At 42.4% G+C, this 25,615-nt stretch overlaps 1 protein-coding gene across 1 annotated transcript in view; it reads right to left on the reverse strand.

Annotated features, from left to right (window-relative positions):
• The window catches only part of NRG2 (neuregulin 2), a 317,257-nt gene that overhangs the window by 12,014 nt on the left and 279,628 nt on the right, over window positions 1-25,615 (reverse strand). Inside the window, exons 7-10 of the mRNA XM_073356050.1 lie at window positions 16,449-16,472; window positions 8,390-8,492; window positions 4,847-4,970; window positions 2,857-2,984 (exon numbers count right to left, since the gene is read on the reverse strand). Of these exons, the coding sequence (XP_073212151.1) occupies window positions 2,857-2,984; window positions 4,847-4,970; window positions 8,390-8,492; window positions 16,449-16,472 (379 nt within the window). The remainder of the gene's footprint in view (window positions 1-2,856; window positions 2,985-4,846; window positions 4,971-8,389; window positions 8,493-16,448; window positions 16,473-25,615) is intronic.

Here is a 25,615-nt window from a genome sequence, read left to right on the forward strand (position 1 = left end):
GCAGAGCAAACCACAGATCAACAACAGTCAGGGAGAATTTCTGCCATGTCCTGCTACACCACACCTGTTCCTTCAGGCAGTCTGTGGCTTGGAGCCATTCTGAAGGAAGGTTAGAAATCCACACTCTGTATCCACTTTGCTTCTCTCTCTAAAAGCAATGTGTTTACCGGGGGGGCGGGAGCGATTTGCAAAACTTGGCCTTCACTTGTTTTGTCCACAATGAATTTGGGTGCAACTGCTTGTGGGCACACGGGAGGACAAACAAATGCCTGACTGCCTTATGGCAAGTGCAGATCAGGCAATTGGAGTCAATGAAGTTATGCCAGCAGAGAATTAGGTGCTGGAGTTCACAGGGATGCCGGAGCAGAAGAACAGTCCTGATCCAAAGAACTTGTTAATTATGGTTAAACCCAGGCCTACTCTCAGGTGCAACCATCAACTGCATTTACAACTTCAAATGGTGTTCTGGTTAGAAAAGAGGAGGAGTGAAATGGCAGCTTCACATTCAACTCATCTGCTCTGGGTGTGTCTTCAAGAACATTTGCTCATGGCAGTTTACTCAGAAAGACAGAGTTTTAGAGATCAAGCACCAATTCATGACAGTATTTTGGTGCCTTGTAGGATTTAAAATTCCTAAGTGAGTTGGGCACCTAATTCCCACTGACTTTTGATGGGAGTTAGGCACTTTGTAAATCCCAATAGGTATCTGCCCGTCAGAAGGCCTAACCATTGTGAAATGAGTGAAAAACATGTAATGAGACCATGTAAATCGGAGTTTTGCATGCACATATACTTTTGTACACACAACTCAGGATTGCACATGTCTATTGTGTAATTTGTGAGTGCAACTCATGAATGCACAATAGCTGAAAAATATTAGGTCTAAATCACCAAGCTTTGAGGACTGAATAATAGAATAGCCACACTGCTAGAGTAACTTATGTAAGAGAATGTTTTCTAAAAAAGTCAACATTTTGCCTTCTGGTCCTTTTTCTCCAAACACTTGGAATGCAAAGGATTCATCAACATCTACCAAACACTAAAGTTACACTGGTGGACAACTGGTGTAAGTGAGATCAGAATCAGACCTGACATCTTTTGCCTTGCAGATGAACACATCTGGTCTGGTGCAACTGACCAATGGGACATAAATATGGACCTCAGAGTGTCATCTTACAATCATGTTTTAATGTTGATTGCACCTTCAAAGAACCGACTTCAGTTACTGGCATAAGCACAGTATTCACTGGAACCATCAAAGGGGAAGAAACAGAGGATTCACAAAGAGAAAGTGTCCATCTACTCTTAGCCCTGCTCCAGGGCATTTGAAGATGCAATCCAGGGTTTTCCTGGACACTATAAAAATGGAAAAGATTAATTTATAATTGGAAATGCCCTTCAAAAAGGTAAAAGGCTCTGGTTCATGGATGCGCTGTTTCTTCCACCTTGACCCTGTCCTGTTAACAAGAACTATTGCTATTTCACTGATGACCTAACATCGCACAAGATATTGAGACCCAGATTTTCAAGCCAGCCGCAGAATGACCTCCATATCTGTAGGTGCAAAGTGCAAAGACAAGCATCTGCACCAACATTCTTTCACCTGTAACAAGTTGCATGAACAAGTTTTTATTGATGCAAAATTGCACCTGCTAAATCGGACCCCAATTTTGAAAGTTTAGACCTAAATGTTTAACAATATTTATAGCCCTCTCTTCTTATACAGGTATGTATAGGAGAATATTTCTAAACACAAGTGAAATATGCATTAGTATATATAAAATATGCAGGCAACTGCCTGTGCAAAATACACATCTGTGTGTGCTTCATGGATTAATGTATGTGTAGATACACTTAACTGATCTGTGTACAACTTCCTGTTTGTGTAGATTGTGAAGATACAACATAGTTTTCCATGTTCAAAGTTTAGCTCTAAATGCTTCACAGCAGTCATCTTCAGGAGCAACTATCCATGCACAGACATACAAAGCACATTTGCCACGACAGGGTCACCAGACGGCCATAGTTCATAGTTTTGAGATCACAGGTCAGAATTCTGACATTTAAAAATGGAAACTACAAGAGAGAGCCCCAAACCAAACTCCAGAATCCAAACACTCTTGACATTGCAGAGCTCCTCAGATCTGAATCTGGATCCAGATCTGTATTTTGTAAATGCCCCCTGAATACCTCTGAAATTTGGATTCTTCAAAACTTGGATCTGAATCCAAATTTTGCAGCTCTAGTACTACATAAAGTATTTAGAAAGAGGATAGCAGTATGCAAATGAGATAAAGGGTAAAGTTTTCAAAAGCGTCTTAAGAGCCTAAGTCCCATCTTCAAAAGTGACTTATGAACTTAAGGGCCAGACTTTTACAGGTATTTAGGTGCATAATGATGCAGATAGGAGAGCACCTAATCTGCACTTTAGAAAAGCTCATTTTGCACCTTTAGGCACCTAAATACCTTCAAAAATCTGGCCCTACATCCTTTTTGTAAATGGAACTTAGGAGCTTCTGAAAATTTTTTCCTTTTACCCAAAGTCTAGTGTATGCTGATTATCTGAGTTATATATGTTCCAAACCCCACAGCTAAAAAGAATTTTCTCCAAAACTATCACAAAATCAAACTCCATGTAGAATAATCTTCAGTGTTTTTCTCTCGTGCATCTATTTTCTCTGTGTCACTTGAAGTGACAGAATATTGCAAACACTCATGAGCAGTGAACAAGCAGGTGAAAAGAAAAACATTTGGTATTTGCTCTGATTTAAGAAATGGTTTTCTTGCTACACTCTTGAGATATTCTTGCAGGAATAGGATGGATGTGTGTGTGGGGATGGGGGACGGCACACTCACCTCTGGCTTGAAGTTGGAGTGGCTGTGGAGCAATGGTGAGATGGGGAGCAGGAATGACTTCCTGAAAACGTCGTCTCTGTTTCCCTCCGTATCACATGGTCAGTGGCAGAAACGTTTTTAGAAATATACTGTAATAAAGAGAGTCCCAAACATCAGGCAACTGCTCATTGATTGACTCGGGGTGGGGAGGGGTTTCGCCTTCCTCTGCAGCCTGGGGCATGGGTCACTTGCAAGTTTAAACTAGTGAAGATGGTGGATTCTCGGTAACTTGATTTGCGGACTTCAGTAACTCAGCCCAAGGTTAGAGGTCTATCACAGGAGTGGATGGGCAAGGTTCTGGGGTCTGATATGCAGGTGGTCAGACTAGATTTTCATGATCAGTGGTTCTCAACCAGAGATCTGGGGCCCTCTGGGAGCCTGGGAGCAGGTTTCAGGGGATCCGCCAGGCAGGTCCAGCATTAGACTTGCTCGGACCCGCGGCAGAAAGCCAAAGCCCCACTGCATGGGGCTGAAGTCCAGGGCCCTGAGCCCTGCCACCTGTGGTTGAAGCAGAAGCCTGAGCAACTTAGCTTTGAGGGCCCCCTGTGGCGTGGGGTCCCAAGCAATTGCCCTGCTTGCTGCCCCCTAACACCGGCCCTGGCTTTTATATGCAGAAAACCAGTCGTTGTGGCACAGGCGGGCTGTGGAGTTTTTATAGCATGTTAGGGGGGGCCTCAGAAAGAAAAAGGTTGAGGACCCCGATCATGATGGTCCCTTGTGGCCTTAATGCTTATGAGTCTATATATCAAACCACGTAACAAGTACATGATCACATGGCATCTGTGTCCAGTTTAAAGAGCTGAGAAGAACAGCAGCGGCCCAGAAGGTTAAAAAGTAGTGGCTGTTCTGTGGCGCTGTTCTGGGTTCTTCAATATGTCAAGGAGAGGCTGCAACACGGGAACTCTGAAAGGGTGTTGATGAATGTTGAGGGCCTTGGAGACATGGTGCTTAGTCTGTATATGTATACCAGTACGGTCCCTGACCTGGCAATGGTCAACCTCAGCTCTTGCATGGGTTATTCCTACTCACAGCATCAACAGATGTTGCAAGGTTTTGTGTGGGGCCGCAGCCTGGGAAGGCACTATTGCTGCTTTTTTCAGATTCTCTTTCTGTCCGTATTCATGCCTGTCTGTCTGCCTAGCTCCCGACTCCTCTGTCTGTGCTTGGCACTTGTGCAACTGACAAGGGACCCGTTATACCTATCTCCAGGAGCCAGCAAGAACTGGTCCACTATGTATTATACACGGGACGACATATAAATTATCACATACATTGCAAAGCTGAGCACTCAAAAGTTAGGAAATGCTGGAGCGCTGGCACAGGAAAGAATCCCGTCCTGAGTCTTTACTCATCATGAATCTGGTTGCCTCCCACTTTCATTTTTTTCCAAATGCCCCAAATCAACATAATCACATTCATAGTCCCACTGAATTTAAGGGAACTTACCCACACACATTAAACTGAGCATGTGCTTAAGTGCTTTGCTGGATCAGAGCCTATGGTCTTAAATTGTGCCCATCAGTGTGGTGTCTGAGCACCCCAATGGGACTTACTACCTTGAGCAAAGTGCTACTGATTTGAAGCAACAGTGGCAGAACAAGGCCCTACCTAAAGTGCCATGCACACCAATGGCTCTTCAAGATAACAGCCTCACCCTCACCAGCCGCGTAGTCCATGGTATTTGTAGTGGTCCAGAATGTTGCATTTTGGGATATTGTCAATGAACAGAAAATACCAGGAGCATTTCACAGAGTGGCAGAGAATTAAATATGATTAGTTCATACATTTCTGTCCTAAACCCAGCCCAAGTGGTTTTCCATTTTTAAAAAACAAATTTCCATTCAATTTCAGCTTTTAACATCAAATTCTTAATGTTACATCTAAACAAAATCACTGGCTGAAAAAAGGCATTCAATACACTTCTGCACTGCCTTATACCAAAGCCACTTACATCAGCCATCTGAATTTCCTCCGGATCCAGTTGGGGGTGACTGGGGCCGTTGGCAAGGCTCCGGTTCGGATGGGTGGGACACATATTTTGCCGTAAATGGTTATGCATTTGTTTTCGTTGTTTTCTAAAAATGCACAAAGGAGAAATGGATTCATAGGGTTTACTTAGAATTCTAATATCTCCTTGGACTCTTCACACCCAAAGCCCTGTAGGGGTGTCAGACAATAAGGAGGACAAGGCCATGCTTCGAATTCATGTCTCAGAGACACTTTCAGCATGCTGTAGCTCAGGGCAATGGAAAATCATGAGCACAAGACAACGTTCCACAACGTTAGGATCTTTCTGCAACGTTTGAGGTTTTCTGAAGCACGTAAGCAGCGATGGGCCCAAACCAAAATGGCAGTTCTGAAGTCAGGTGGTATTTGGTAAAGTTTGGATCAAACTTTGCAGCTTGGTCCCAATTACAGATCTAAGCGCTGTCTGTGCTGCGCAGCTCCTCTAGCAGAAGCAATAGTGGAAACACTGTACTACATATACAGTACTATAGCTACCGGCACTGAAAGCCACTGAAGTTTGAATCCATCATATCATCTAGGCTTACTAGATGACATGCTGGCAAAAATGCACGTGGTCTGCCTTTGCTGATGCTCCTCCCATTGCTCCCACTAATGGAGGGCAATGTTGTCAGTGAAGACAAGGCCAATGTGAAAAGCCCATGCTTAGATATGGACTGAGCGCTGTCTCTCCAGGTGAGCAGGCTGCATCTATGCTGGCAAAAACAGGACCTGGAATTCACTCTGGGTGCCTTCTGATGCAGTTCCACCAATGGCAGCACGGTAGAAACTGAGATGAAGACAGGGCGGCTCAGGAACTTACTGTCTCCTGTCTACGCTCCATCTCTCACCCCTGGAGCTCCAGTGCTGGTGATCGATGGGTTCTATTTTTGCCCGTGTAGACAAGGTCTAGAAGAACAAGCGTTGCGGAAGTGTCTGATGAGTCAGCACGGTGAAGTGCAGCCCGGTGGCTGCTCCACAGCAAGGCGATACTGGATGTACAGTGACCAGGTGCTGGTCTACAGAAGGCAGCTGTCTGCTTGCCTGGATTAACCCCTGAAGCATGGTTTTGGAACAGAGCCTCCACCTTCTAGCATCCATTTAGCAGAAACTAATGGAGGAAATACTGTGGGATAAACTAGTATAAAAGCAAAATACTCAATCCCCTGCCCCCATTTCTTCCTCCGGCCCCCAGAGTGAAATTGGTTGGCGCTGTGCTCTGTACTGAAAAGCATTTCAAGCAGGTAGCCACAATGCTGCTGTGAACCCAGATGTGTGGAAAAGAATGTTCTGACAAGCTGTCACCCCTGGCATGAGATTGCTGGGGAGAGACCTGCACTTTGCTCCTGGAGATTCAGCAGATGGATACCTTTGCCTTATTCTCTCAGGTCCAGATCCTCAAAGGTATTTAGGCTCCTAACTTCCACTAAAATCAGATTAGGAGCCAAAACTCCTTACAGACTTGGGCAGGGATAGACTCTGTCCATAGCTTAGCGTGGGGTTCTCTTTGTGCTGCCTGAGTCGCAGAAGCTTGTCTCCACTGCATATCCTGGGCCAACACCACAGCTGGGAGAAACATGGTCAAAATTCTAAGTGTAACACCCCTGAGCTAACTTCTGAAGCCTTTACAGAGGGCCAGAGCCACATATGCCTTTAAGGCACGGCCCACAGGAAGGCATGGTATGGGGATGCACCAACGCAGGAAGATCATCAGGATGTATGTCTGGGCACAGCTGATTCCCCCACTGCCCAGGCCCGGCTAACCCAGTCGGTGCAACAGATCAGCAGGGACATGTTCCCATTTCCCTCTCACCCATGCACATTCATGGGGGTAGGAGTTTTTCCACAGTGGAGATGCCGTGAAAACTGACTTACGACTTCAGGGTTTGTTCCATTATTTCTACCTGGGCAAATGAGAGACGTGTGTTTGAAACCTTCAGTAATCAAGTGAATATCTGTATTAATAATAAGATTGTTTTGTCCTTTTGGCTGAGACTCTCAAACTGATTAAGCCTCACACACCTCCTGCATGGCAGAGAGGTATTATTGTCCCCATTTTCAGACGGCAAAAAACTAAGGTACGGAGAAGTTACATGAGTTCCTTATGGCGACCTCACAGCAAATCAGAGTCGAAGTGATAACTCTCAGCCTTCAAGCCTACCACTATGCAATACAAGCCAATGTGTGACAAATGGTCGCAATGTGGAACATCTGGGTTTTGTTGCACGTCACACCATAACAGACAGGTTATAATGGTGAAACCCTTTTTTAAAGATGTTTCCTCCCTCTGTGAATTAAATAAACTAGTAGTTTTTAAAAAGAAAATTCACAGTTTTGTAGATTCCAGAATGGACCATGGTGGTCATCTTAGTCCAACTGTCTGCATAACACAGGCCAGAGAACTTCCCCAAAATAATTCCTAGAGCAGATCTTTTATAAAAATATCCATTCTGGATTTAAAAATTGACAATGATGGAGAATACTCCATGACCCTTGGTCAATTGTTCCAATGGTTGATTACCCTCACTGGTAACATTTTACACCTCACTTCCAGTCTGAATTTGTCTAGGTTCAGCTTCCAGCCTATAGCTTCAACTTTCAGCTGCATGCAACCAAGAGAACTCACTATGTGGGCTGTCAATGAGGTCTGATCCCAGGACCCTCAGACCTCTACACCTGAGCTAAAGGAGTGACTGTTATATTCTGTGAGGAGCAGCAACTGAAGGGGGACCGAGGTGAACACACACTTTTTAACAGGTTGTACAGCCATTTTCTAGACAGCAGCAGAATGCTGGGAATCAGGAATGCTGGGTTCTGTTGCTGGCTCTGGGAGAGAAGTATGGCTAGTGGTTAGAGCGATGGTTGGTTAGAGAAGGCCAGCCAGGCACATAGATCTGGCATATTAATTAGGCAAGGGAATGTGGTTTTGAATGAGACTTGGGTTTGCATATTAGAGACCTGTGTTCTAGTCCCAGTTTTGCCTGCAATGACCTCATGCAATCTCTCAGTTAACTTATTTGTAAAATGAAGGGAATTATATTTGATTGTCTTCTAGGAAAGCTTATGAAGCCTTGCTCAACAGTAATTGTTATGAAATTCACTGAAATATAACCAATCATCAGCGGAGATGAGACCAGAAGTCACGGTCACCTAGGTTCCAGCATAATGGATTTTTCCCAATGCTACAGGGAGTCTTCTTCTCTCATCCACAGGACATTGCCTGACTTAGCAAAATGGGGTTGATTCAGCTGAAATGCAGAATTTCTGCACAATCTGGTACACCTATGAGCTCTACCCAGCGTCAGGCATAGAGAGAGTTTTGATTTCCACTCCCCTGCCCTATTAGACCTTGCATTTTCTCTGGTGTAAGTGAGAAGCACAGTACAGCATCTCCTTTGAGTATTATCTTAGTCAATAAGTGCCATAGCTAGAAGCGTGAACCCAAAGCTTGAATATTGCTGTTAGATTTGACTTGTTTGCCGGTACTCACTTGGTTTTACAGTAAGCGACCACACATACTATTCCAACCACAAGCAATGCAACGCAGATCCCAGTGATGGTTAAAACTCTCTTCTGATAGAGCTCTTCAGCTTCTGCAAAGGTTAGAAAAATATACTAATTAAAAATGTACTCCAGTGAAAATAATGTGTTCTGAACACACAAATAGCAGCAGAATCCAACCGATGTAGACTAGTCATCAGCAGATCTCAAAGTGTTCCGTGGTCCAGTTCTGATAAGCACCCAAAGGCTTGGATGATTATCCCAAACCTCCCCAAACACATTGAAATCTCCTACCATTCTCTCCTCCTCTTCTCTTGGTTTCCTCCTTCTGCTCAGTAATGCCTCCCTTGTGCACCCCAGCAAACTTATCATTGTCCCCTCTCCTCCCCATAACAGCTCTGTGACCTCTAGTCATGATCTCTAATAGCCTCACAACTCTTCTCTTTCCTTTCCAGCAGATTCCCCAGGTGCCTTGGTAATCCAATAAACAGGACCCTGACCATACCCACTGAGACAATCAGGGTCCAGACACTCCAAGGGGAGAACGGAGGGTCTGAACCCCAAAGAATAAGCAGCTGAACCAACTGGTTGTATACAATGTTATTGTGTATACAAATATGCCAAGTCAGGTCTTTTATGAAAGCTTGTAATGTTCTAACTTGATGGTCCTTAGGAGATACATAGACAGAATGGGATTAGAAATGTATGTAATTATGTATCTAGAAATTGTAGTTCTGGTCATGAGCATACTAGTCAAGCACAGAACAGGGACGGCTCCTCCTAAACCAGTTGTTTACACAGAACTTACTTCAAGTACCCATCCATTGTACAGCCAGGAAGAGACAATGGTGGATCATTAGCATGGAGGGAAAACACTGAAACAACTTAAAATTAAAAAAAACACCAAACCCCAGTCTTGGAAAACTGCTAAGTCTACACTTAAACCACTACAGTGGGACAGCTGTACTGCTTCAGTGTAACTACCCCCTGCAATGACGAGGGTGACCAGATGTCCCAATTTTATAGGGACATTCCCGATATTTGGGGGTTTGTCTTATATAGGTGCCTATTACCTCCCACCTGCATCCTGATTTTTCACACTTGCTATCTGGTCACCCTAGCAATAATGGGAGGGGTTCTCTGGTCACTGTAGCTAACCCACCTTCCCAAGGTGTGGTAACTAGGTCAGTGGAAGAATTCTTGCATTGACCTACCGCTGTCTACACTGGGGGCTAGGTCAGCTTAACTACGTAGCTTGGGGTGTGGATTTTTCACACCTCTGAGCTACATAGCTGGGTCCACTTAATTTTTTAATGTAGACCCTGCCTAGGAGAGAAGGAATTTCTCCTCCATGAATCACCACAGTCTGAGAGAAAGACAAAAAAACTGCAAACCCTTAAAAGAGAGGGCTTTTGAAGTGAAGGACACCCAAAAACTCAGGACCAGCATCGAAGTGAAGTGCACGTCTTGGACAGAGAGCATGCTTGGAAACTGTTCAGTGGCAATAGGTAACTTGTATTAGAAAAGGGAATTTAGCTATTACAGACATGTAGAGCCTGAGATTGAATTTGGTGGGACTTGGGACCGGAAGGGGATGTTGAGGTCACCTTTATGCTTGTAGGCTGGCTGCTGGGAGATTCTCCACACAGATTCAAATCCTGCCAGCTATGCCACTGCAATGTTTTGGGCACCACCCAGACCAGTAAGGAGTTCTGTCACCACCTGCCCTGTAACCTGGGGGGCCTAACACTAGGCTGCCATGGCTCAGAGCTCTGACACCAGTAGCCAGCCTATGAGCGTAAGTTTTCACCCTGGCTTCCACCGACCTAGTAACCCCTGGCAGGGTGACCTCAACAGCCCTTCCAGTGCCAAGTTCCCCCAAATCTGTGTCCCCCAAGTTCTTAACTACCCAACACTTGGATTTTCCACCTCTAGTTCGTCACCCCCAATGGAGTGAAACCAGCCCCCAGCTTTCAGTTCACTTTGCCACACACACTCCACACACAACAGAGACCTGGTGGGGATAAAAATATTACAGAATACTGCCAGAACATTACAGGCTTTCATAAAAGACCTGACACAATATATTTTTATACACAGTAACATCAGATACAACCAGTTGATTCAATTGCTTATTCTTTGGGGTTCAGAACCTCTGTCCTCTCTTTGGGGTGTCTGGACTCCGATTGTCACACCCATTCTCACACATATATACACTGATCCTTTGATGGCCCCATCACAAGTCCAGCATATCTCTACTCTCCCTGCTGGACTGAGGACTACTTTTTTTTCTTGCAACAACTGCATGCTCTGGGCCCTAGAGTTATTCCAGAAACCACAACGTCTGATACACAAAAGCATACAGGTGCTGAAAGGAAAAACTTTCAAATAATCAAAGGTTGGGTGGGCATGGAGGAGAGGTGGTTGGAAGACAGGGAGGGGACAGAGTATTGAAAATCCAGAAACCTATAACAGCAATGGATTTTTTAAAAGAAATGCTGGGAAGTAATCTAATTAATTTTTCAACCCAGACAGTAACACAGATGTGAATCCTCTTGGCAATTGTGTTCCAGGAATGAGTTGTATCATGGGACACTGCACGGTCTCAACCACACTGTACAATTCACATACACTTGTGAAATTAAACTGAACTTCACCAGTGATCTGTTGTTTCTATTAAGATATGGCTGTAACAAGCAGGAGAGATACATAGTTATTTGTAATGGAAGACTTTTCAGCGCCAATGAAATCAGTCACTTGCAACAGATTAACAGTACACTTTTAGAGAGAAGTAATTTATCCAAACTGATCAGGTCCGTAAAACTGTTCAGAATGGAGTCAGGGGAAAAGCTAAGATTCAGACTGCCTCACATCAGTTCAACCCAAATATCCTCAACCAATCACATGGCTAGGGGCATTTATTCTTCTTGTATGAATACAGTAGGCCAAGGTCTGCCCTCAGTTACTTGGGTGCAGATCCACTGAAATCAATGGAGTAACTGGATTTCTAACTGGATAACTGAGAGAAGAATTTGGTCCATTATATCATCTTGTGAACCCGATGGGAGAAAGAACCAAAAAAAGACTTGTACCATGAATAAGTCAATATGTCCCAGTAGCATGTATTATTTATACAGCATTCTGGGTTGTTGGGGTTTGTCCCTTAATTAGCATTCTCTAGAAAATTTCTCATAGAAATTAGGCAAGAAAAACCCTGCTGAAGTTGCTAGGGTGGAATGTTCCACCAGGAGACACTAAGTGTCCTCACTACACTATACCTGGTATTCCCCAGCAACTGCAAAGGTATAGGAGGTAAAACCAGAAGGAAAGTAAGAATGGCATCAGGTGCTAGGAATGCTAGAGTCATGCCTTGGTATTAGGATAAAAAGTATTTTATAAAAAGCAAAGAGAAAATAATTTGGGATTTGAGCCTGTCTTAGCCCACCACTTTTGGAAGTATCTAATATAGAAAAAATGATTCTCTTTCTGAGGGTCTAAATAGGAGAAAAACAGCAGTAGTTACTTGAGAAGCCAGAGAGCGTCAAAATCCACCTGGTTTTGTTTCTTTTTATCAACGTGCAAAAATAAATCAGAAATTTTTCATTTTGCACACTGTGAACATTTGTTCTAAAGCAGTGATCCAAAAAGGGGCAGGGGGAATCTCCAGTCACTCCGCTCTGCACTGTGAACCTCTATGACGCAGGCTGCACATGTCCTGCATGTCAAACTTCCGCTGAACTGCACACGGGTTCTGGGGAGGGAATGAATGCAGCACACACAGATATTCACACTGCAGGCAAGAGAGGAGACTTTTAGCATAGTCATTATTACAGATGACAGGAATAGAGAATTTCTTACCTATTCTGTCCTTTCTGCATCCTAGTGCCACCACTACAGGCATCTTCCTTCAACATTCATTAGAGACGATGACATCAAGAATCTCCCAAGCTTTGGTGCCTCCATGTGCTTTCCTTGGCCGATACTGGGTTAGGGTAGCATGTCCTCTGAGAAGCAGTTAATCAAGTTCCTCCTCAACTGGGATAAAATTTACCCCTTTGCAGAAGGCCAGCCCAAACCTTCTGCACTAGCTCTAAGGGGTTAAGGTGGGACCTAAATGGTGCTGAGGTCCTGTGCTGACTCTGCACAGAGGTGATTTTTTTTCAGTTGTGATGCAGACTCATACAGACGATTTGTTGTTGGAGCATGCGGTCTGATCTGATGTTCTCTGGCCTCCCCATTACGTCAAATCATCATATGTCCTCTTTTGGGAAGAACTCACATTTGGAGTTTTTTGGGTTGTTTAGCTCAGCTTTTTTGCTTTCCCCTTCCCTGTATTTTTGCCTGATGGGGAATACTGTGCATATTCTGTTCTGGTAGAAGCATGGAAAGGGAAAGCCGCACCTTTACACGCCTGGATTTCATCAGTATAGCCCCTTTCACTTGGTCAAATGTTCCAAGTTCTCCAGGTCAATCATGTTGTGGTTGGAATCATTAATGAAAATGTACATTCCACCTTGGGAAGCCATCAAACTTGAGAAATACAAGAGGGGCCATGACCTGACTGGAGGGGACCAAAGATTGGGAGGTTTTCATTGTCAGTGTCTATAACTCCAGTGTGACTAATGATGAAGGAGGAGCTACTATACTGTCACAACTGGTGGCACCAGCATAAAAACAACAGGGATAGCTAAAATAGGCAAGAAGCATGATTTTATTTTGCTGAGGTGAGCAGTGCTCCACAGGCCTCAGGCATTGCTCACCTCACAAATAGGAAACATTACTCTTTTGAGCTGTCAGGACCAGCTGCCCCAGTCTCAGAAATGCAACAAATGAACCTCCCTTCGGTGGATTTTGTGAACCAATTTTAGTCGACGTAATCACATTTTTAGCATTTAATTTTGAAAAAAACAGTTTTTCCTGGAATATATAAACAGCAAATTCATTTAGATTTTAGTCAGATCTAAAAAATCATGGCTGGCTTAACAAGATACTTTTGGTAGCAGCTCAGAAAGTTCTGACAGTCTCTTTTTCACAGTTGGTGTTATGAATTCCATACAAACAGCAAGCAATCTGTTCTCCATTTGATCACTGATGTGGAGTATTGCATGTGTAAAGGCCGAGCCTGCGTTTTGAGAGATTTAATACAAATTTGCCAAAGCAGCTAGATGTGATTTTTATTGCTTGTGGATGAATCTGTTCAAGATTTTTTTCTGCTGGGTGAACATATTTGTTCATAGCAGATGGGAAGGAAGGGAGAAGTGATCCGATTCTACCTTGAGACCAGGGAAAATGATATTTTCATAGAGAATTTTCACTATTCACAATTTTTGCTGAAAAAATGTTAATTTTTTCAGATGCAAACCCTGCCTTTTATTTAATGGTAAAAAGGAGGGATAGTGGTGGGAGAGGCAAATCTACTAAATGAGTTAGTTTTTTCCGCACAGCTTTCATCTATACTGCAACCCTTTTTCCTCTGGATCAAATCCCACCCCCACTGTGCAGCACAATTCAATGCATGACTGTTGAAAATAATCTAGGTTGGTTCCATGAAGTCTCATTAAATTGATGGCTGATAACATAATCCCTTCACGTTACATAAACTCACTGGGACAGTGACAGAAAGAAAATAATGTAAAAATATACAACAATTTTATGTTTAATTTATATTATAAGATCTTTGTGGTAGGGCCAGTCAATTTTTGTCTCTAAAGTGTCATGCACACCTATGATGCCATACGAATAATAAATAATAGTCCTCATCATCATTCTAAAACAATGACATTATGGATAAATCATTTAATGTCAAGTAATTCAGACACAGTCACAGTTCCAGCCATGGGTACTATAGCAAACACATGGACAGTGAAGAATGGATGAAGTAGAGAAGACAGCTAAAGATCCAGCATAGTAATGTTTATTGCCTAATAATGACACTTGGAATGGACAAAGAAAACAAGACAGAAGTAAACTAAAAAGGGATGTCAAAAATCCTCAATTCTAAATGTTATTTAAAAGTGTATTTGTAATAGCAGCACCAGTTTCTCTATAATTCCTTCTCCAAAATCAAGTCACTTTCTGTAGCACAGAATTGCCTGCTGGGAGGATGTGACTCAGTCCTGGCAGGCTGCTTCTGGCCTACTCTGGAGCAGAGGCTACTACCTGTGCCGAATTCTGCTCAGTGTTGTGGCAGTTTGGAAAGGTGGACAAATATCCATTGGGGGATGTGCTGAAACCACCAAACCCCTTTGCACTTGGAGCCCAATCTTAATGGGTGCTGACCCTCTCGTGCAAGATACCCAGCTCCACCATTTCCATTCAAACCAGTGGGAGTTGGGAGCACCCAGGACTGGACCCTGGGGAAGAAAGGATTTGGGTCCCCAGGAGACAAAGCCCACTCTCATCATGCTAGTGTCTAGTGATTTGCACCAGATAGCTGAGAGAAGACTTTAGCCCCCGGACCCCAGAGGTGTGTGGCTCATGCCCCAGTGAGCCCATCAAATGGAATTAAAGTGTCTTAACCACGTAGGTCTACTCTCTGCTATACTGAGCTAACATATCTCTCTGGCTGCACTGAATCTGGACTAAAGATATATAAGCAGAGAGAAAAACAGTTCAGGGCACTTATCAGATCCCCTGTGGATCTCTGTGTGCACAGCTGGGCACCATATTGCACAAAGGAAGGCATTCACCTAGAAATGATACAACACAAGGCAATAGCAGGTCCCAGGGATCTGCAGGAAGCGATAAAGGAAATGTTTACAGAATGGAGGTAGCTTTTACTGGAAATTTAAACCAAATTCTGCTCTCAGTTACCCACGCATAACCCCACTGAAGCCAAAGTGGTTAGATGGGTGCAACTGTGAGAAGAATATGACCCCTGGAGGAATGTGAGAGAGGTTTGCCAAGAGGCATCAGCATAGTCACCAGGCCAAATCCTGCTGTCTTAACCAACCAAAACTGCACTGGGAGTTCTGACTGAGTAAGAACTTGGGGCAATATGATGCCATTCATTTTTATGCCAGCTCCTTCAATACAGAAACATGGCATAGCCCTGAATAAGGAGGGTGGGCCTTGGCTCTTTATGGTTTTGCACACTGAGTAAGTGTTTTAAAACCAAATGGCAATATAAAAATTAGAGAGTAAATAGAGAACTCTGCCAGAACTATGCCACACACAGAAAACAAATGAGAGGGGACGCAGTACAAGGGAAGATGACTGCAGCACAAAATGTGAACTCAAGAGACCCCTGCACTGTACTTCTGGAGAGAGAGTTAAGGGGGATGCAGGACAAAAAAGTGGGATTATGATCATCTAGAAAGGAGCCATGTGTTTCGCCAAATGGGGTTTTCCTGTTCCTAAAATTATCGAATGGTAAAATTTTCAAAAGCATCTAAGTCCCTAAGACTCAGATCCTTTAATACCTTTGAGGGTCTGGGCCTAAGGTGCTTTTGAAAATGTTAGCCTATATTCCTTGATCTGGATCAACGCCCAGTGAAGTCAATGGCAAGACACTCCCCAATTGACTTCACTACGCTTCCAGAATATTTCAGCTGACTTTAATTGATTTACCTTTTGAAACCAACTTCTGTCAAACCACGCACGTTTTGTGAGAAAAGCATGACTCTGACTCCAATCCCCCACTGCCCTTCTTGTTCCCCAGTGGCCAAAATTCTAGACTTTCTGTTACCAGAATATTTGTCCGTTACCAAGCTACATTTGCTGGTTACCTTTCAAACTTACACAAACCCCAGCTCTTCAAGTTAAATACAGAAAAAACATTTGCAGTGAGGAGACATATAGCAATTTAGTATTCCAGTAGTGCCTTGCACATCGTGCTTCTTGTCATGACAAAGAAAAACGTGCTGCTACAAATACATGTGTGTTTTTATAGGTTCACATTTGGGTTTTTTTGATCCAAATATCTTTCTGGGTACCAGTAAAAAGAGCAGAACAGCTGATTTTTTAATCATCCCATTAAAGCCATAATGTTAAGGACTGTGGGCAGCTCTTAATGGCTTCTGATTAACAAATGAATGGTTGTTCCATACCCTTTAATTCAAATCCAAGATGCTCTGCCAATGCAGAAAGAGGACAAGGAAGAGAAAGAAAAAAAGAAAAAAAGGTCTGTCAGAGATTTCTAAATATACAAAATATATACACACTGCGTGGTTAAAGCAGGTTAGCTTTTCCTATTCATTGTCTCAGTAGCAGTAACTAGGAATACAACGTTTGCATTAATATGTTTTTAATTCCCACAAGAGGTATTGTTCCATGTAAAGAAATGTTCAAAGAGATAGCAATGGTAGTTAATCATGAATTCTCTAGAGATGAGACATGTCTGTTAGTGCCTGAGATGAATTCAGCTTTTAGTTGGAATAAACATACACAGTTGAGAGACATATCCTGACACCAGAAAGGCCAGCATACATAGCTGCTACAATGATCTCGTAAAATGGTTTCCTGTACTTGCATGCCCGGAGTAGGCACTAGTCAATTTCACAAGCCGTTCTGGATGTGCAGGCCTTCAAACAGTACCAAGCAAAAAGATACAATCTATTATCCTTAATTAATGAGGAGACTTCTGTGCACATAGTCTGAAGTCTGATCTCAGATACACAGGTGCATCCTGCAGCACGGCTTTTAAAATCCACTGACATGCATGTTGACTGTGCACGTCTATTGGCTATAGTAGTTCTTATAGGGGTGTAGTTCATTGTGTACGTACTATATATAATTAATTATGCAAATATGTAGCTGCTTGTGCAAGACAACAATCTCTGTGAATCTAAAAATCAGAATTGTTCTCAAAGTTTCTTTGATGTTTATACTCTTCCACCTTTGACATACACTGTGACCTTGCTTTCATTAGAAAGAACAGGAGTAGTGCTGAATTAAACAAAAATCTGATCGTATACAATTGAAACTTCAAATTAGTTAAAAATAAGGAAGCAATTTATGTTGGAGAGCTATTGCTGAGAGAAATACAGTTTACTTAATGGACCAACAATGCAGTTAAGCTGAATATATTCAACATAGCTGAGAATTTTTGTATATCATCACACCCAACGGGTGTTGATGATGCAGCATTATACAGGAAAACACCTATCTGCATTAACAGCAGTTTTGCCTGCATGAACATTCAGACCCTGTATATACCTCATTGCATATAAAGCAGAGGCCACCATACACAAAACATGACCATTCCTAATTTGTGGACGTGAATGTTATTATGCTCCAGTTTCCACAGTAACCACTTTTGTCGTAGAGAAAGACAAGTTTTTCTCTGCAACTGTACTGAACTTTGGGGGATTAGCACTAACCCTTATGGACTACAGTAATAGTCTCATCTAAAACAGGTTCCTCTTTTATACTCCATTTTTGAGTATTTTGCCATTTCCTTACCACAGAGCCTGATTCTTCCCTGCTTTGCATTTTGAGTCACCGTTCATACCCGGCACAAAGAGTGCAAAACGCTGCCATCTCGTAGTATTTCACAAGTACTTTGCACAGGTATGAATGACAACACAAGGTTGAAGGGCAGGAGAAAAACGGACCCAACTAACGTATTCTTCTGAACCTTTTGTTTATCATGTAAACCCTGGTTCTAGATTTACTTTATTTCAGTTTTTTTATCTTGTCAATTGATTTTTTAAAATATATATATATGAAGGTAATGTGCTAAGTTATGGAGCCATCTGATAAATGCATCAGTTGCTTGCCCAATAATTCATCTCCCCACGTGACTTATTCTAACCTTCCAAACGTCTGAGCAGCTTCAGATGGATGTGATTTAAAATATTTTCACAATATTTCCCCAGTTTACAGAAATTTTAGCAAAAAAAATTCACTTGTCATTTCAGATTTTGTGTATCCACTTTCATTTACTGGGTTTGATCTTGAGGTTTTGGTTTTGTGCCAGGGGTTTTCTTCTTCATTATCAGTTACGATTGGTCAGTTTAGTCCGACAGTGGAATGTTTAAAAACCAAAAATTTTCCATTCGTAAATTGATACATGTTGATTTAAGAAATTTCAGTAGAAAATTACACAAAATGAAAATCAACCTGTTTCAAAAAGTAAAGGAATGAAACCATCTTGGAAGTTCTTGAAATTTTTGTGAACTATTTTTATTTCTCAGCCAGCTCTTTATATGTATATAAATGGCTTCACGTTTCAGTGTGGTAAAGATATAAGCAACTGAAAACAGGGTTCAGAGTAACAGCCATGTTAGTCTGTATTCGCAAAAAGAAAAGGAGGACTTGTGGCACCTTAGAGACTAACCAATTTATTTGAGCATAAGCTTTCGTGAGCTACAGCTACCGATGAAGTGAGCTGTAGCTCACGAAAGCTTATGCTCAAATAAATTGGTTAGTCTCTAAGGTGCCACAAGTACTCCTTTTCTTTTTGTGAAAACAGGGTGTTATAATAGCAAGTTATAAGCAACTTTAACTACAGGCATCATTACCTGTGCCGCCTATAAATAAATTAAACTGCCTGGGAATCATTCCCTACTTTCTTAAATGTGGAATTTCCCCCGTCCTTGGTCTCAGACAGGTGTACATCTGCACAGAAATACCACAGCAAAGGAGGAAACATTTCAAGGGCAGGTGGAATTCTTTTAAATAAAAGAGGTGTATGTTTGAAGTTGCTCAGGGGGTCAGAATGTTACAATATGCACCTGAAAAAGAATTACCAGGCAGAGAGCAATCGAAGTGCAACAATGTGCATGAAAAATATTTACCTTACGGCTTTGCAATTTATCATGTGGTTCTGCTATTTATCCCATGGGTAACGCCTCCACGTATGTGGTGTACACACCCACCTACCCACGTTATATATACATATTTATATTTTATGGTGTGTCATTTGGGAGAGGAGCGAGGGTGCAGCGTGCTCAGGGGAGGAGGCGGAACAGGGTGGGAAGAGGTGGGGTGGAGGTGGAGCAGTGGCACGAAGAGGCGGAGTGGGAGCAAGGGCTTGGGAGAAGGGCTGGGGTGGGGGCGGGGAGAAGCAGAGCAGGGGCGGGGCCTTGGGGGAAGGGGTGGGGTGAGATGGGGAAGGGGAAAGATCTGAGGCAAAGCAAGGGGTCAAGCACCACCGGTCACATTGGAAAGTCCATGCATGTGAGACTAAGAGCCAGATTTTCAAAGGTATTTAGACATCTAAAGATGCACCTATGCACCTAGTGGGATTTCAAGAGTTCTTAAGCATGTTAGGCACTCAAATCTTTTTGATATCAATAAGATTTAGGTACCTAACCTACTTAAACAAGTCAGTAAATCCCATTAGGCACCTATTGGCATCTGTAGATGCCTAAATGTCTTTAAATATCTGGGGCTTAGTCACTTAGGCACTTTGCATTTTAGCCCTTGGATAAAATTTTTTATATATATATCTGTTAAGGTAGCATTAAGCTTGTATATTTACTTCATCGGATGCATACTGTGGAAAGTTTAGAAGATCTTATTATATACACACAAAGCATGAAAAAAATACCTCTTCCCACCCCACTCTCCTGCTGGTAATAGCTTATCTAAAGTGATCACTCTCCTTACAATGTGTATGATAATCAAGGTGGGCCATTTCCAACACAAATCCAGGTTTCTTTTTGCGAATACAGACTAACACAACTGTTACTCTGAGTGGGGGGTGGGGGAGTGAGAAAACCTGGATTTGTGCTGGAAATGGCCCAACTTAATTATCATACACATTGTAAGGAGAGTGATCACTTTAGATAAGCTATTGCCAGCAGGAGAGTGGGGTGGGAGGAGGTATTTTTTTCATGCTTTGTGTGTATATAATAAGATCTTCTAAACTTTCCACAGTATGCATCCGATGAAGTGAGCTGTAGCTCACGAAAGCTTATGCTCAAATAAATTGGTTAGTCTCTAAGGTGCCACAAGTACTCCTTTTCTTTTTGCGAATACAGACTAACACGGCTGTTACTCTGAAACTTGTATATTTAAACCTAGGAAATGCATAGTTCTCATAACACCAATAATTTGCCTATATTACACATATAATCATTTTGATAACTACTTAGGGTACATAGGCCCAGGTTATTCAAAAGGACGCACTGCCAGATTTTCATTGGCTGAGCATCCACAGTTGGAGCCATATTTTCAAAATTGTGAAGAGAGTTGTCACTTTGGATGGGCTATTACCAGCAGGAGAGTGAGTTTGTGTGTGGGGGGGTGGAGGGTGAGAAAACCTGGATTTGTGCTGGAAATGGCCCAACTTGATGATCACTTTAGATAAGCTATTACCAGCAGGACAGTGGGGTGGGAGGAGGTATTGTTTCATGATCTCTGTGTGTATATAATGTCTGCTGCAGTTTCCACGGTATGCATCCGATGAAGTGAGCTGTAGCTCACGAAAGCTCATGCTCAAATAAATTGGTTAGTCTCTAAGGTGCCACAAGTACTCCTTTTCCATTTTCAAAAGTATTCAGCATTCAGAAGATCCCACGGTGACAATTATAGCCAGATGTTGGGTTTGGAGCTCTTTTGAAAATCTGGTCCTAATTGTGGTGGCTGAACCTTTCTGAAAATTCTGGCTTTAATACCTAATTTATTATACCAAACACAGTAGTCATCATTAAAAAAACATCTACTGTAGTCTGGTATTTCATACTTCTGCAGTGTTTTTGGCATTCTCCATACTTAGAATTTATACCGGTGAATTAATACCATGAGCCATAAGTACATTTTCACTGTGGCCTACTATATATGCTTGAGTTAATATTGCTACCAAACAAACATTTCCTGGCTTTTTTCAATTTAAATGTTTAACATTAACTAGGCATTCACATAGCTATGTTTTTGCGATATGTACTATACAAATGCACAGGTACTACATCCTTGGATAGTCAAACACAGTCCAGTTAGCTGAGACAGAATCAGCTGATCTAAAGTATCTTTATACCATTACCTTTCTACTGGCACATGGTCAACAGTGTTCCACACCAATATGCATTCACCAGCTAGGCATTTGTTAACACAATCTCAGAGAGGGCGACTGAAGGCACTGCACATTTATGGCAAAAACCTTGCATCTGAGCCATCTGAACTAATTTCATATTCGGTGAAGGATTTGGGGGCACATTTCCTGGCTCTCATACTTTTTTGTGTTGATCACATTGCAGGAAATACAACAACAGGGAAAAGTTGATCTTAAAATAAAAATAATTTCAACCCCGAGCTGCCCAACAGCATTCAGAATGAAAGTAAAAGGTTGATATATATATATAGAGAGAGAGAGGGACAGACAGCGTAAAAACTGAGGGAAGTTTTTTCAGTTTAATGCATCCAAGTTGGCTGCTGCTCTTACTGCTCCAGCTCTGCTATCGGCCAACATCAAATCACTCTACGAGTTAAACCTCCTCACAGAAAATCACTGAAGCAGCAGCACCAGTACAGGACTTAATAAAGCATATGGGTACATGAGGGCTGGGATCTTAAAGATATTTAGGTGCCTAAAGATGCAGATAGGTGTTTTTTCCAAAAGGCCTAAGCACTAGGACTTAGACATGTACCTCACTTGGATGCTTTTGTATATTCCAGCATCTTTAGGCATCTAAGTGCCTTTGAAAATCTGGCCCTTAGAAACCAACTGTTACTGAAATTTAATGGCAGTTGGGTACCTAACTCCCCTAGACTCTTGAAAAATCCCACCACTGAGACTCAATTCATGCTTGGTGTAATTCCATGCAGATTGAGCAGAAAAGCAGTATTCCCTTGTGCTGAGAAAGAGACTTCAAGAAGCACCGTTTTATTGCAAAATGATGACTTCTCTTAAGTAATTTCCCTAATCTACTCCAGAGCTGGGTGGACTGTAAGAGGGCTGTGAGGAGAGAACAAGGTATCCAGTGAACCAGCCTCCCATGGAAGACAAGACAAACTGTATATGCACAGTTGGGGACAATTTGAGGGGGGGTGGGAGGGGTGTATGTGAAAACAGCTCCCCCTGTGGCATGTTAGGGAAGTAAAGGTTTTGAGTTTTTAAATCCCTCTCCTGTTCTCTTCTTTTGGTGGCAACAAAGGGGTCTAACAGCCCTCCTCAGCCTGGGGCTTTGGGCATTACAGTCCACTTGCAGCCATTTTTCAACCTGCAGGGCATTCGTTCCCACCTCAGCTTGCAGACACACAGTTTAAAGAAGTTACTTTAAGGAATTAAGCCTCACAACCCCTTATTTTATAGAAGGAAAAATTGAAGCTCGAAAAGGTGAAGACCAAAATTTTCACAGTTGAGTTCTTAAACTTAGGCACGTCAGTCAATATTTGGAACAGAAATGCCGCATTTTCAGAGATACTAAGCACCTCTTCAAGTCAAACCACTTATATTTAGGTGCGCAACTATGGATTTAGGTGCATGCCTTTAGACACCCAAGTTTGCAAATTTTGGTCTAAGTGACTTGCCAAAGGTCACACAGCAAGTCAATGTCACACCCAAAAACAGAGGCCAGTTCTCTTCAATCCCAGGCCAGTGATTTTACAATCAGACAGTGTGTCTTTTCTTACTACTCTAGTATCACAATACACAACACTAAGGGCCTGCTTCTGTTCCCATGGAGTCACTGGAAACAGGAAGCAAGCTCTACACAAGCTTATATTGCTGCAGGTGTGTCAGACGGTGAATACACTAGCCTGAGCAGTGTTGATATACATGGGAGATGATGGCGCTGGTAAGTGATGATCTGAATCAAGTGTGGATGGGCCGGGCCTCTCCCCCACATTGGAGCCACAATGGGAAAGGGCAGTGAACAGATGTGAAGAAGGAATGCTAGCGTTTAAAATTTATGTGTCTACCTTCTATGATGCTCCAGAGCAGAAAAATTGGAGGAAACTGCCATGAAATATGGGATGCAAGTGAACGTGTTCCAAAAAAGAGCAAACCTTACTGAATCAAACAGCTGGAAGATGATGCATGGCCCTGATCTGCACTTCCAACCAAAACCAACGTGAGGACAATTCCACACCCATCACATGCTGATCCCAAGGTACATTGGACAGATTTTGTATGACAAGTAGGTTTAGAAGTGCACTGTCTACACTGGCACTTTACAGCGCTGAAACTTGCTCCGCTCAGGGGTGTGTTTTTTCACACTCGAGTGAGAAAGTTGCAGCGCTGTAAATTGCCCATGTAGACAAGCCCTGACTGCCACAGTTCAGAAATATTCATCATTGGGTCAACATTTCACTCCTTAGAATTAAGTAACTCATATGCCTTAGGCTGGCCTCCTACCCAGGGATGAATCTCACCCATGGAATATAAATCATACAACTAGCAAAGAATTAATTTGATTGTAAGTGCTATCACTGTCTTGTGGTGTCATTAGCAAAACCTTGGGTAAGGAAAGGCGTTTGTTCAGAGTATGTTTTTAAATTGAGAGATTATTCCTTTAACTAAAACAATAATATGCTAAAATAGCGTTGGCTGGAAAACTACTGTTGGAAGCACTTTCTTTGTCTATTGTGACATCACAGATGAGCTTTGCTGTGTATTTTCTCTGCAGCTGGGATGGGTATAAGAATGGCAGACCTATGGTTATACAATCCCTGTTGATTTTCTGGTCACATTTTGCTTTAAAAATGTCAGGCAAGCATCTCCATGTGACTAACAATTCAAGACAAGATGGCCATCACGGAACTGTAGACTTCTGGGAAAGTATCTTTGCCGTAGCTCCCCTAGCCCCCCGAGTGCCTAAAAAGCAAAGGCCAGGTGGTCAGTGCTCTCATAAACTATCCTCTTCAAAGCAGCTTTGGGTTCAAAGCAGCTGAGTGGAACTGGCCTCCACAGCCCAATGGGTCTGAGAAAGAAAACCAGATGGAAAAAATCTGAGGGCAAGCATATAAAATTCTTGATAATAAAGTCAATTCTCATTTCACAAGTGTTCAACTTTGCTCCAAAAAGTCTGGAGAACAATCCATGCTCTCCCCATAGAAACACGAGGAAAGGAGATGATGCGTTGAAGAGAATGGAATGATGGATAATACTTCAAATCCCAGGGTGCAATTGGCCCATAACTTTTCATTAATTGCATAGCAATTTAGCTTGCTCAGTACCTTATTAATAAAAAGAACATAGCAGGTTTTTGCTGGTACTGAAATATCCTGCAAATGGCAGTGTATTAGCAGGCTCCTGTGATTACTATGTAATTAACCTTAGTAGGTCCCAATGTATAACCTGCACTGTAGTTCAAGACTGAGAAATAACCCTGTCATTATGATAAACCACTAACTCCCTGTAATTACCCGGCCACAACATGCCACAGTAATTACCCTACAATTAAACGGTCCGCAGTTATCATATCACCAAAGGGTAGATGCGTGATGACTGTGGAATTTAAAGTGTTACAATGTTGTTGTTGAATTCAGATGAATAAGAGACAGAGGAGGTAAAAGAGAAAGGACAATGAAAAGGGTATACAAGTTTGTTCTTTTTATGAGAACATACTTCCTGTAATCCAGATCTGTACCAAATAGAAGTAAATGTTCTGCCCTTTACTTTTCTCCCTATATCCCGGTTATCACATAGGAAATAAATTGTTGAATAAATTAAGTGGTGTGTATAGAAAGGGTGAAATTCAGGTGTATGTACCACTGAAGACCCACTAAAGCCCTACATTGAGGACTTATGTAGTACATGGGAATGAATTTTGGTTCAAATGCATAAAACCAGCACAGAGTGTGAGTCCAAATCATATCTGTTCTGAGAGGATCAAACATATATTTACAGTGCTGTTAACATGAAGACCCCTCACTTTGGGTAGGAATCCCCTTGATTTCAGAAGGGGATAGGCTGGGCCCTAAGAGACCCAATGGATTCTGCTTAATAGCAACCTCTCGGTTCCCAGTTAAAAGCTGCTATTATCTGGAAGTTGCCAATAAGCAACTTTTTTTCAGGGGGGATACATAAAAAAATGAGCCCAGAGCAATGACACATTGTACAGTACACTAGTTGTGAAACTGTTTATTCACTTTCAGCATGAAGAAAACCAAACATGGCACACAGTAATGGACATCTGATGTACCACAATGCTGAGAGCAAATTTAGGAAATTACAGTTTGCTGTATGTCACAAGAAATACTGTAAAGTGGAACACTACTCTACAGTACTGTATGAAGCAAACACTTTTGAAAAACCCCAGAGAAAATGTATCAAACACCTGCAGTACAATGTCTCTGTATGCTGAACAGCACTGTACTGAGTGTTCCT

This window comes from Lepidochelys kempii, chromosome 8 (genome assembly GCF_965140285.1).
Source record: "Lepidochelys kempii isolate rLepKem1 chromosome 8, rLepKem1.hap1, whole genome shotgun sequence".
NCBI classification, from domain to species: Eukaryota; Metazoa; Chordata; order Testudines; family Cheloniidae; genus Lepidochelys; species Lepidochelys kempii.